This window comes from Micropterus salmoides, unplaced genomic scaffold (genome assembly GCF_014851395.1).
Source record: "Micropterus salmoides isolate LMB-PRFRI ecotype aquatic unplaced genomic scaffold, ASM1485139v1 Ms_hic_scaffold_11, whole genome shotgun sequence".
NCBI lineage: Eukaryota > Metazoa > Chordata > Actinopteri > Centrarchiformes > Centrarchidae > Micropterus > Micropterus salmoides.
The window spans coordinates 8682761-8696350 of NW_024040152.1; the positions used below are offsets into that span (position 1 = coordinate 8682761).

At 39.2% G+C, this 13590-nt stretch overlaps 2 protein-coding genes and 2 long non-coding RNA genes across 4 annotated transcripts in view; 2 read left to right on the forward strand and 2 right to left on the reverse strand.

Annotated features, from left to right (window-relative positions):
• The first annotated feature begins 2890 nt into the window (after positions 1-2890).
• LOC119897144 (tumor necrosis factor-like) lies at positions 2891-5082 on the forward strand. Its single transcript, XM_038710731.1, has 4 exons — positions 2891-3561; positions 3652-3706; positions 3816-3875; positions 4154-5082. Exons 1-4 carry the CDS (start codon positions 3373-3375, stop codon positions 4603-4605), a joined length of 756 nt encoding a protein of 251 aa, XP_038566659.1. The 5' UTR covers positions 2891-3372; the 3' UTR covers positions 4606-5082.
• LOC119897145 lies at positions 3614-4215 on the reverse strand. Its single transcript, XR_005443354.1, has 2 exons — positions 4075-4215; positions 3614-3986 (listed from the first exon to the last, which is right to left on the reverse strand). It is a non-coding gene; the product is annotated as an uncharacterized LOC119897145 (long non-coding RNA).
• A 1148-nt stretch (positions 5083-6230) lies between the features above and the next one.
• Positions 6231-13590, reverse strand: part of gabbr1a (gamma-aminobutyric acid (GABA) B receptor, 1a) — a 73657-nt gene continuing 66297 nt past the window's right edge. The window contains 3 exon segments of the mRNA XM_038710732.1: positions 6231-8399; positions 10676-10819; positions 11612-11740. Coding sequence (XP_038566660.1) covers positions 8115-8399; positions 10676-10819; positions 11612-11740 — 558 coding nt within the window. The 3' untranslated portion in view covers positions 6231-8114.
• Positions 9929-11375, forward strand: LOC119897149. The gene is made up of 2 exons (XR_005443356.1): positions 9929-10307; positions 10718-11375. It is a non-coding gene; the product is annotated as an uncharacterized LOC119897149 (long non-coding RNA).

Sequence of the window (13590 nt, forward strand, 5' to 3'; positions counted from 1 at the left end):
ATATAACAGTAGCAGTAGTGATCTATTGGTTTTTTAAATAAGCTCCAGACACATACAGTAGGAAACAAAAAAGTTAAACGCCTAATAGTAAGTAAAGCTAAAGCGTAGTTTCTTGCAGGCATACCGGAGGTTTACAGGCCACCATACTATACATTCTAGTGACAGCGGAAGCCACTTTGCATTTGTGGTTAAACCTCATTCCGGCCCAGTTTATTCCCTTACATATCTCACTCTGAGCCCACACATGGCAACAAGAGTGAATGATGAGATGGAAACCAAAAGCATGTGATGTTGAGTTTTTGCTTCTTCAAAACTGGCACCTGTGATTGTGTCACCAGACAAATCTAAAAATGAAGCTCCTCACATAAACGCGGCACTTTGTTTGTATACAACAGCTTCCTTCCTCCACTTCCTCTCTCCTTCGCCTCCCACCCTCCTTCCACCCTTCCTCTTCCCTTCCTCCCCCTCCTGCCCCGAGGTAATCTTTGTCGGCATTGTGGTTGAGCTCCACTGCGTGGGGGCCACACAATCCTGGGATTTCATGATGCAACCCATGAGCAAAATCAGCAAAGAACAAAAGAGGGCTTTTTCAAAGTGTTCCAGATATCACAGGGGGAGTTACATGTGGGGAATATGTCACCATATGATTAGGAGAGGACCAATAATGATTCAAGCACAGGGAAAGGGCAAGGGCACTTAGATATGATGGATCAAAAGGGGGAGTTTTAGTTTCTGGCTCCATGAAGAGAGGTATTTGTCTCATGGAGGAATCCAGTGGGAGTTTGTGAGTTACATCTATGGTTACATATGACCTCTGACTGGGAAAATTTGTTTTTTATTATCCGCTTGGAAAGGTTCAACAGATTGTACACCATGATAAACATTACAGTATAAGAGGTGGTAAGAACCAGACAAAGTCTTTGTTATTTGCAGAGAAGGTGATCCATTTCTCCCATTTTCTAGGTAAAGTCTCTCCCTTTTTATCAGGGAAATCACATTACTTTAGTTTTTCCATTACATATACTGTATATCCTTTACTACCTCCATCTGTTGTTTAAGACTGTAAGGCTTCCTTTTGATATTATTATTATTGTTATCACTTTTTGCAGAAGAATTTTACAGAGATACAGATCATTTATTCTGTTATCAATTCAAGTTGGAATATCTTACTGTCCTTGAGAATTTCATAACCTAAAATGACTCTAAGGGTTAAAGATTTTTTCTTCTAAAATATGGTAATCCTTTAACATGAAAATGTGGGAATCATTAGCATTAATGCTGCTTTTAACGTGAGGTGTGATGAAAAGTAAATTTAATTCAACCAGATTTCTTCCATTTCCTGGAGTTTGTAGATGTGTGTTGTGTTACGCATGTAGAATGCCAATCCTCTTTTATTTCTACATTTAGGTCCGATTTCCACTTTACTTTTACATAAAGAAAACTAATGTCTTTATGGATCTGTAAACCCTATCATGGTTATTTTTGAAAGAATAAAGTTGGGAATGTAGCTTGTGTATGAGCTTGGAGTACAGTCTGAGTTCAAAGGCTATCATTACCAAGAACTTCATTTAGTGAATCTTCTTATGATTAATTGAGAGGTGATGGGTGAGACGAACTTCAAGGAAGTGATGTAGGTATTTGTTTGTGTGTCATGTGAGTGCATATGATCATTGTGACAATGAAATCATCCTGCATCTTGCTCAGTTAGTGTTTACAAGTTGGAATAAAACAGTCAAAGCCGGGAGGTGCGATTTCACTGCTATTTTCACACTCGTACACACACACACACACACACACACACACACACACTTAAAACTACAGTGCTCATATTCAACGCCGCAGTACTTGACATGTTTCCAAGAGACACAAACACACAATTCACTCAAAGCCACTCTGCACTCTGAGCAAAAAGAGCAATCAATAAAAAAGGGAAACAGAATGAGAAAGGGATGCTTAAGTGTTGCTAAAAATAACTGCCAAATAATAACAGAACATTCTGGACATTTCAGGCATGTGTGAGACGAAAAGTCCACGTATTACAACATACCATCTCAAACCAAAAAAAGTAAGGTGAAAGTGAAAAGGAGGAACCAAGGTATAGACAGTGGCCAATAAGGAGAAGTTTAAAAACCTGTTTGTCGAGTGAGTTGCCTCATCTCCCAGTTCTGAAACAGAAAGACCAGAGCTGCCGAGGTAGTTTTCAGAAGTAATCTGTGTTTTTATGTAAATTCAAAGATGTCATAAGGAAAATGGAACAATATCCTAAATCCCCACTATGGTACATCAATGCTTTTAGGAATAATATATTAAATTGCAATGATCAGTAATTTATTGACATTTTATATTTTTATAATTTCTTACTTGATGACCATATCTTTTAATGTATATATTTTGTTTCTAGGTATCTTGTCGTGTAAATGTTTCCTTGACTGAAATATTTACAATTTACAAATATGACATATAAATTAAAGGTTGTATGTATACTATTTTAGGTAATGTTGTATATCACCTGTGTAAGGCAGATGGGTTTACAGTTTAGGTATGTGGCTACTGAACCTCTGCTTGTACTAAAATGAATAGTATGAATGATAATATAGTAATACACAACTGTAATAACATGAAATATGTCCTCATAGGAGACGTTATAACTGTTCACAAATACCATACACATACCATAAACACTTAAAATGTACTTGTATCTGTTTACAATTACATTATATGGGATTATAAACCACTTATTAAAGGTTTATACAGTGCTTAGACAAGTCAAAAAAGCTCATGAACAGGTGGATTGTTTACTCAATTTCACATTTTTGTGGTATTTCAAAACATCTGGTCTGAGGTGACCTCAAAATGTTGGTGAGCCGTGGATTCATGTGTGAATCTCAGCAGTTACAGACAGAGCTTACATTCGGTGGGTGGCTCAAGTCAGTAATGAACTCAATATGTGTTTATGGTTTCATGACTTTGTGTCTGCCTCAGTGTGTGTGTACAGTTTTTGTGTCTGTAAAACAATGTGTGTGTGTGTGCATATCACTTTCCTATCCTGAAACCACAGCTCCTGTTGGGTTCTGCGCTCTGGTAAAACTCCACTAAAAATTCTGTGACTTCTCTTTCCCTTAGGTTGCGCTGCTGCTGCCTTTTGCACTGTCTCCACTTTCAGAGTGACATCACTGGAGTTTCCCTCTGCAGAAGCAGCTTCCACTGCATAAATACTACAAGCTCTCTCGCAGAGGTTCACTCTAACACAATAGCAACACAAAGAGAGAAGTACCACCAAAGAGCTCTAGAAGCACTTGAGGACACAGACACAGCATCCAGTAAAGTTTTTAGTTCGTAGATATTTTAAAACAGCAAGCAGTTGTGAACAGCATGGCTGCGTACACAACCACACTGGGTGACGTGGAGATGGGTCTTGAGGACAGGACGGTGGTTTTGGTAGAAAAGAAGTCATGTACAGGGCAGATATGGAAGGCGTCAGGGGCCCTTCTCATTGTGGCCCTTTGTTTGGGAGGGGTCCTGCTGTTTGCTTGGTGCTGGAATGGAAGGCCAGAAATTATGGTAAGGAATCTTTTAAAACCCTGTATTTTCTGAGAAAAAAAGGAAATGTCTGTGTTTCTTTCTGTAATCTGTTTTATTCTCTCCATACAGATGCAATCAGGCCAAACAGAAGCACAAATAAAGGAGGACACATCGAAGAAAACAGGTGATTACATGCATGGGTGTTAATTTTTTTAACAGGCTGGTTTTGTGAGACATATTTGAGTATTTGTAGATGTTTTAAGACAAGCTCACATTTGTCTTCCTCTTCTCAGATCCCCACTACACGCTGAGCCGAATCAGCAGCAAAGCCAAGGCAGCCATCCATTTAGAAGGTGAGTCATAGCCAACCTTGATTTGATCCTCAGCAAACAATGGGCTCATGATCTCGGCTTTCAGAAGAACTTTTCAGACTCTTTCTTCCACTTGTGTGATACTTGGAGTTTCTGTTTTAAAAGCAAAATAAGGAGGTTGTTGCTTAAGTTATTTATTGGCTTCAGACAATCTTTCATTTCACGCATTCCAACAACATACCTGTTAATTATTCCCTCCTGTGGAGAGCAGAACCAAGATGAGTCAAGGCTGTAACAGCGCTTTCTTGCTCTTTTTCCAGGTACCTACAACGATGAGAGTTCGGAAAACGAGCTGGAGTGGAGAAACGATCAAGGCCAGGCGTTTGCTCAGGGAGGTTTCCAACTAGTGAAGAACCAGATTGTTATCCCACAAACTGGCCTCTACTTCGTCTACAGCCAGGCATCGTTCAGAGTCTCCTGCAGCAATGGCGACGAGGAAAGAGCGGGAAAACGCCTCACTCCTCTCAGCCACAGGGTCTCGCGTTACTCAGACTCCATAGGAGGCAACGCCTCTCTGATGAGCGCGGTGAGGTCGGTGTGCCAAAACACAGCTAAGGAGGACAACACATCCGGACACGGCTGGTACAACGCAATTTATCTGGGTGCAGTGTTTCAGCTAAATAAAGGAGACAAACTGTGGACGGAAACCAACCAGTCACCAGAGCTGGAGACCGAAGAGGGCGAGACTTTCTTCGGTGCGTTTGCACTATGAAATGACTCTTGTATCTATGTGATACTAACAGGAAAGATACAAAACTCTGCACAGTGCCATTCATTTTGGCTTTTTTTAAAACATTGTTTTTTTTTTGTTTATTATTATTCATCTTCATGGTGAAGTAGAAATGTTTAAATCTCAAAGGAGATAAAGCTTGTAGCCAAGCAGGCGCTGCGGATTTTTAAAAAGTCCTATAAACTGTAACAGTTTGCAACATTATTTCTACTTTGAGCACTTTTTGTACATTATTTATGCTGACCTGAGATTGTAGTATGCTGGACTTTTTCTGCTCTATCAGATCATGACACAGTTTAGTTCAAGGGTTATGATGATAATGGTCAGAGCTACTATCATGTACTTTTACAACTTGTATGTATTTATTTGTATTTATTTATATTTAAATCTTTGGGTTAAAGATGATATTTATATACTTAATTAAAATGCAAGACCACAAACAAAAATGTTGTGCTACCTCGAGGAATGGACTTATTTCATACCAAATAGAATTTTACAGTTGAGCTGGCAAACAGCTCCAGCCATCCAGGGCAGTAGCTCACACACACATACTGCATCTGGCTCCTTCTATGATTTGGCAAACGTTTCTTGAAATTCCTCCCCAGACAGCAAATACTTCCTTTGTTAGAAAAGACAAGACGAGGGGAATTTCCTACTTTTTAAGTCTTGCTGAAAGCTTGGTCAGGTGGAGGCCCACAGAAGCCTCAGCCCAGAGCGGGATTTCCCCAGTGACACCCCCCACCCCCACCCCTCACACCCTCTCACCCACACACACACAAACACCCTACATCCTCCCTCCTCTTCCACACCACCAGCCCCTTCACTCTGTTACCTCATTCTTCATCTTCAGTCAGCTGGAAAGAGGCATGACATGGGAGATAGTTTGTGTCTGTCTGTGTGTGAGAGAGACTGCAGTGTTTATGTGACTGCATTTAGTGAATATATATATATATATATATATATGTGTGTGTGTGTGTGTGTATTGCGGGATCATGAGACTGTAGCACAGCTGGTTTTGCCACATCTAAAAACACGTTATACAAATGTCAGATGTACTTGGGAGGAATTTGTCTTTTTATCTACAAACATCCACTTATTGTCTCAGTAACATGGTTCCCGCAGGCCTTCACAGCTGGTTATTGTGTTGAAAACCACTACCCACATTCATTTAATGATCTCTTCTTAATAAACTCAACCTGACAGAGTTAATTGCTCAAAAGGTCATTGTGAGTCAGAAAAGCAATAAATAGCTGGTGACATCTAGTGGATAATGTAAACATGCTCAGCTGTGGTAGCCATGGGATACTGAGACACAAGATAAGGAAGCTGTTTGAAAAAAAAAATTCTAAAAAGATAAAATGCTGGAAAATTAATCATGGAATAGTGGGTTTATATATAATTTCCATATATATTATATCAGGAGTTACCTGGGCTGAAAAAAGCTGATGAAAAGTCCACAAATATATTTTAGATTTTCAGGTAATTAGTAAGTAAGTATCACTTTTGTTCAAGAGTGCAGTGTTTTGGAAATTAACCCTGTAATTCCCTATTGTTTATTGAACCTGTCCTTACACTGAAGCAAAAGGTACCACTGAAACAAACAAAAATTCCCAATGAAAAAACAGTTATTTTATTTATGGTACTCATATATTTGCATACACATACTTTCATACTCATAGACATAAATATATTAACATTTAAGATCTTAGATATGGTGAATACAAATATCATCAAATCCATGTATATTGTCATATATGTGCAAGATAATAGAACACATCCTAAATTATTTCTGCATTCATATGTTACACTGTCTGATCCAGGTACTGTACAGTTAATAAATATGGCCTATTTCATTCATTTATGTCCTGTGACTCTCCATACCCTGAGCTAAAACGTATTAGAATAACAGAAACATAAAGTGGAATAACCATAGTTTCTTCAGTTTAAAGTGCACACTGAAATATATATGTTTAAAAATATTTGACAAAGTATTGTTTTACCTGATGGTAAAGCTGTGGTATCATTGTTTTATAGCAGGGTTGTGCTGTAGCTACCTAGAAATAGCTCATGAATGAAATAGTCCAGATTAACTGCTGAATAAATGTCACATTACTTTCCATATATCCTTCTTTGATTCATTTACAACTTATCCAAAGGCAAAATGGGAAAGAAAAATAATTTAAAAAATAGCATCCATTCAGATTGTCTGTTAAAACATAACAAATAATCCTCATAAAATAAAAAAGGTTTACAAGAATGATGTGTAACAGATTCACATATACAAAAATCTTGAGGAAAAAACTGTGCTTTCTCTGAATATCTACAGAAATAGCCATCGTAGAAGCCCCACACCGCACTGCTGCTGTAGAAATATTATTTGGCTTTTATTTTCAGGAGAAAGTACAAACTTTGAAAAGTTGGAGTTTTCCAGTTTTGAATTAAAATATCCCCTAACACTTACTACCTACAAACTGTGATCAATCACCTACAGCGGTCTGCATTAGATTCAGGATGAGGGATTTATTTGATGGCTACTACTGTACTATACTACTAAAAAGATACAACCCAAATCTTAAAAAATACATTGTAAAACATTATTTCAAATGGGAAAACTATCAAAATCTTTCTTACACATCAGCAAGTGTTGATCATTTTCTCCTTTAAAATGGGTCTAATATTCGTACATCAGCAAAGGACTGGATTTTTAAGATGCAGTGTTGTACTTGAATACACAGTCCTGACAACAGACATCCATACATGCCAAGCTCACTGGCCTTTCTAAATTATGGCTCTTTAATAATGCACATTATCACTTTTCAGTGAAACCAGTGTTCCACACAGTTGAGCTCAGCTGCTCTTGAGAGGACTCATTGGAAATAAACTGTACATAGTTTTGTCCCTTTATAAATTTCAGTTTTTACAACTCTCCTGAAAAGTAAACAAATAATTTAACAACTCCATGACAAAACAGATCAGATATTACAGAACAATATAAATCACTACTGTATGTGCTTGCCTAGTCAACAAACTCGAGAGACAAAAGGTGGAGACGATATAGCAAAGACATAAACACAAACGTTTCCTTTAGAGATCGTTGACGCGGCGTCTCCACAACAGAACGAGATAACGAATGAGGGAGAGGAATGATTAAGGGATCTATCCGTTCACTTGACCTTTGAAAAGAACCTCAAGTGGTGTTAATCTGAGATGTGCTTGTTGCCGCGTCGTTGCTGGGATGAACACAGTGAGATCAAAACTATGAGGACAGGTGTTACCTGCGTGACTCTCCCCGAAGCTGCCAAGTGAGACACACTCCCCTCTACTTATTTGTGCTTCCACGCTGTTTTCTTTTTAAAACAGTGTCACAACACAGCTGTGCTCATCACAGAAACAAGTGAAAGTCACAGTGTCTCCTTGTGCTTTGTGTCCCCCATGTGCATTTCGCAAAAATCCCCACCCCCCCATCCCACCACCCCAAACCCATGTCTTGCCTATTTGTACAGCAGTGGGATCTGGCTGTTGTGACAGTGGTTGCGGCTCATCTTGCTGTCGGCCGGATACAGGTTGGAGGAGTTGGAGAAGGAAGGCGGGAGGGAGTGATTGTCCGTGGTGGGGTTGGGGTAGCCGGGCGGGGGAAGCAGGGACTTGGGATCTGGCTGGGACGAGGGTGGTGGAGCGTTGTGGTTCTGATTCTGGCCCGTGGATGGTCGGCGGCGGTTGCGTAGAGCCTGTCGCTCAGCCAGCTGGTTGCGGAGCGCCGATACCCTCTCTTCTTTCTAAAGACACAAGAGGAGAGGGAGATTGTTGTAGCGATGTCGGTCCGCACATTAAAATAACGCAAGGGTAACACTTAACACACTTTTTTTAACACATGCACATTTAACACATAAGCATTTTTAGCAGCATGTTGATCGAAATACCATTTTGATCATTTTGAGTTCCAGAGTTTTCAGGCCAAATATGTTAGTAAATAAATATATTTGGGGTTTAGACAGTTGGTCAGATGAAACAAGACATCTGAAGATGCCACTTAAAAACTATGATGAGCAATTTTTAAACATTGTATAGAATAAATAATTAGTCAATTAATCTGGAAAATAATCTGCAGATTAATCAATAATGATAGCTAGTTGCAGACCTAATAAGCAGTATGTAACACATATATGGGTTTATAGGGTTTATATATACACACTTTAATGTGGTTGGATAGGCACTATAATGTGGTTGTAAGCAGATATAAGTGTTTATTAATGTATTTGACAACAACAAGACCTCCTTCTCTGGTCACCCATAGGTGGAGGCTAGTGTATAAACAGATAGTGAATGACAATATAGTAAAACACAGTTGTAATAATATATGTCTTCATAGGAGAAGTTATAACCAAATACTGGACATTAATAAACACTATATCCTTATATCAACTACAACTACATTATGGTGTGTTATAATAAACCATGTATTAAATGTTTATATAGTGCGTACTGTAGAAACGCTAATAGGGGGTTGAAGTAAAGTGTTACCCATCTAAGATGAGAAAATCTGTGTGCCACAACAGTAGGGCTGCAACTAATGACTATTTTTGTTGTCGACTAATCTGTTAATTTTTTATTGGATTAGTCGACTAGTCACGATTATTTTTGTCACCCCCCAACCTTAATTAACCCATTTAACTAATTAAATATATTTCAAGTGAATTACTGATCTCTAACACACGGCCTAACTAGCTAACTATTCAGAATGAACACCAGTATCAACGCCAGGGGGAAACCAGGGAAGTAGACAAGACAGCGTAGGCTACTACTATAATTCACAGATTTACACAAACTTGTTGACGATGTGAAGCAGCTGCAGTTTGGTTAGGTTTAGCCTCCAAAAATACTTGGTTGGGTTTAGGTACTAAAAGTACTTGGTTGGGTTTAGGTACTAAAAGTACTTGGTTATGGTCAGGAAAACATTGTCGTTTGGGTTTAGTCACAGATTCACAGCCCGAAAACGTTTGAGCACATTTTCGATTCGCCATCAACTTTGGTAGAACTCCCCATATTCAAATTCTACAAAGTTGATTTCTCACCTCAAAACTGCTCGAAAGTGTACTTAGTGATTAAATAGCATACAAAACTTGTAAAAACGAAAGCTGTCCTGCTGTTCGCGTCTTTCTCCGTTGCTTTACGCTTCTTGCAGGAAAGCTTCTTCCTCCTGAGTAGTTTTACAGTCAAGCAGTCATGGCAGACAATGGAAGCGATACTGCCCCCAGCACTTCCTGTAGTGCATTGCAGTTAGAAATAAACAACCAGAAATGTTCCTAATATGAGCAAAACCCTTTTCCACTACCTTCCTTGGAAGAAAATATTGCATGAAATCCTTTTCATATGTGGCCAACAATGGCACATACACCAACTTCCTGCCTAGCACAATAGCTTTATGAAGCCATTCACGGTTTTAGAGCAGAAGGATCTCCTAGCACAAATGAGTGTGACATTACAAGTCGCGACCTTTTTATAAAAAGTCTATGGTTTCGACAATGTGGATATTTTACAAGAGCGGACCAGGTAAAGAGACAGTGAACACACCAGTCAGATGTTATTCGGTTTTTTAGTGACTTTATACAGCCTAGCCTACTACTGATGGAGAAGTCACCGAAGCGGACATACAGGGAGAGAGAGACGGTAAAACCGTCTGCAAGGTACGAGCTCGACTTGCCTCGCCTTTTTTTTTCGTATCACCTCCGTCTTATCTGTCTTAACATTCTGAGTAATGTTGAAACGTTTTAACTTAGATCAAGAGACAGCTGTTTGTGGGTCTCTGGTGTGTGTGTCGCATTGAACATTTCGTCGCGGCAGTTGTGTGTGGCGTCGCTATGACGACTAGCTACATAGAGGGGTGCCATCTCTGGGTACTATGCGATGGAAAACCTACCTACCTTACCTATATGTCCATTAATATATGTATTATACAACATCTGCCTCCTAAATGAATTTAAATGTACTTAATGTGTCTGGCACTTACTAATGTGTATGTGTCTCTATAATGTAGCATATATAATGTCTTCACCTCCTGAATGATCTTTTGCAGCTCCCTGTTCTCTCTCTCCAGCTGCCTGGATTTTTCCTCGTCATTGTTGTTGGTGGACGAGCCGGTCTTCAGAGTGTCCTGCTGCTCCGACTGCCACTCGCCACGAGTGATGAGACGCCGCATCTGGACCATCACAGGGACAGGAAGTCAGTAAAGAGCAAAATCAGGCCTGAGTGTATTGGCGTGCTGAATGAATATTGCAGCTATATACAATTATACACTTATTGAGAACGCATTTTTAAAATCTGCAGCCCTTTTAGCCATGTCTGCAGGCTTCAAGATGTTTTCATGACTGAAATTATATGTTCATTACAATGGCGAAATCCTTGGCACTTAATGCTCACTCCTGTTAGGTTTCTGCACTGCGCTCCCAGAAATAGGGGGTAATGTTTATTTCCTTGGATTTTCAGCAAATGAAGTTTGAATTTCTGTAGGTGGCACTCTTTCCTCTGTCTGCACAGTGTGCAGCAGTGCTCATGTGCACTATTTATTCAAACAACTCATTGTAGGTGCTGCCAGACATGTAAAATGTCTCACTTTGTTTGTGCTAGAGTATTTTTTTTAACAACACGAAACAGCAGTTTACAGCAGCTAAACATATAAAAACTTGTTATATTAACTATCTAACTTAACAGATTATTGTTGTAATGGCGGAATCACAGATTAAATATTTGATCATTTTAGTAGCCGTCTTATTTGATGTCACAGCCAATCCAATATTCCACTGCACACAAAAATAAAAGCAAGTTTTGTCGGTTTTTAAAATGCAGAACAACTTTTCATGCAACATGCACTACAGGCTGGACTTTCTTCCTATAGACAGTGAGACTGGCAGGTTTGACCTTTGGTTTAACTGCAATATGAGTGAACTTTTCAGTGTGTGCAACAGTTCCTAAAGGTGTTTCTGACGAGTACCTTGGGTACAAAAAGCACCACCAGAGTGATATAGGCAGAAAAGACGATTGCTAGAGAGGCAAAGGCAAAGGCGGCGTCCTGCTGTGAAGACAGGATCATAGTCACTGGAGCCGTGATCAGGCACAACACCTGTAGAGAGAGAGAAAGACCAATACAGAGAGAGAGAAACGGAAAGAAAGAGAGTTGGAACAAAGGATAAGGAAAAGGAAAAGTGAGGTTTAAAGTAAAGAGAAAGAAGGAGGCAGGAGGGGTTAGAGGAGTGGAGGTGCAGAATAAAGCAAAGTGTGAGAACGAGAGATCCAGAGAACGAGAGGGGAGGAAAATCACATCCATAAAAGCATTAGGCATCTGTTTATCATTCCGGGTAGGGCTCCCATGTGAAAACAGCATTAAAAAGTCATGACTGAAGTGGCAACAGCGCGCTGACAATCACCACATTGTCGTCTCATCAGGGCCTAGAGCTCGCAGCTTAGCAAAGAGGAAGGAGGTCCCTTTACAGATGCCATTAACTATTGAAATCATCATAAAACTGTGATGTGTATATCATAACATTAAATAATAACATTAGACTTGTCTCACATTATGGAACTATGTGATGAAATGAGCATGCAAACTGCATTTAACGCTCTCATAAATAACCATGAATAATGATCAATGATAAATCCTCTCCTTGATGGAGGAGGCGAGATCAATCCATTTACTAATTACATATCCACAAAGTATAAGCTAATAAATGTTAGAATGCTCATTAAGATGCTTCATCTTTTATTTATTATTAGGAATCCATGAAAGCAAAGGAGATTTTAGTAAAATGGCTGTTAAAGACTAAAAAAAATGTTTTCCTGATTTTGATCAAAACAGAAAAACTCCTCTGGCAGTGACACAAACCACTTTTTTCAGACATATTACATCAATTACAAAGTTACCCTGTGTCAAGCATATCAGGAAATGGCAGCAAAGCGAACGTGAAAGTGGCTAAAGCGAACATAATGACAGCCATTTCAGTGTAAAGTGCATCCTAGGGGCCTCAGTTTAGGATGATTCACTTGCTGTTAACAGCCACAGAAAAATGTTTATGACTGACAGCAGCGTTCACCACTGTACTTTAGGGTCTACATGGGTAAACCTATTCCTGCTATAGCGCAAGGTAAAAGCTTCATACAAAACACTGTGTATATCATATCTGTGATCCAGACACAAAAATGCATACAAACAAATGCATAACTCATATTGGTCACAGATTGCATCCCATAGTCTATATATGGTCAGTATTAAAGCTAAAGTACAAAGCACTCAACTACAAAACTAAGGTATCCTTGAGTTGCATTAGATGGTGCCACAATAATAATTTGTGATGTACCCTTTCATATTTTATGGATATTTTTTTAGTGGCATTTTGCCTTTACTGACAGTGACACTAGAGAGAGACAGAAAGGCAGGGGAGAGGGAGGGGATGACATGCAGCAAAGGGCCCAATCTCAAACCACTGAGGTGAGGACTCAGCCTTGATATGTGATATGCGCTCTACCAGGTGAGCTACCAGGGCGCCCCTATTTTATTGAATTTCACAAGTACATCCCACTGACAAGAAGTTTTCATTTTATGAAGGAGACCTGAAATATGACTGTTGGTATCATGGCACAACAACACTATAAGCATCAAATATATAATTTATACAAGCAGCAGCTTTTGCTGGCAGTTTTATGATTGGCACAGATATGCGTCCAGGGATCTGCATTTTAGAGTATAAAATCTCAAGAGGTACTTGCGGAAAACCTTGAATATTTTATATAAAAGTCTGTCTGTGTGTCTGCTCCAACCAATCGTTGTACCAACATGTACTTTTCAGTATTTTCTACTAGATCATCAATCTGTGATATTCATCACATCCCAAAGGTTGTTTGGAGAGAAAAAGTTGTAATTTCTTTCCACTGTGCCCACAATGGACTTATTGTTGAATGATTTTTGAAGATTGATGC

What these genes read in the sequence shown, in the direction of transcription:
- LOC119897144 (XM_038710731.1), top strand. Translation starts at nt 3,373, where the DNA reads ATGGCTGCGTACACAACCACACTGGGTGACGTGGAGATGGGTCTTGAG. An exon ending in GGACACATCGAAGAAAACAG is followed by an intron (nt 3,707 to 3,815) that starts GTGATTACATGC and finishes TCCTCTTCTCAG; the next exon opens with ATCCCCACTACACGCTGAGC. An exon ending in GGCAGCCATCCATTTAGAAG is followed by an intron (nt 3,876 to 4,153) that starts GTGAGTCATAGC and finishes CTCTTTTTCCAG; the next exon opens with GTACCTACAACGATGAGAGT.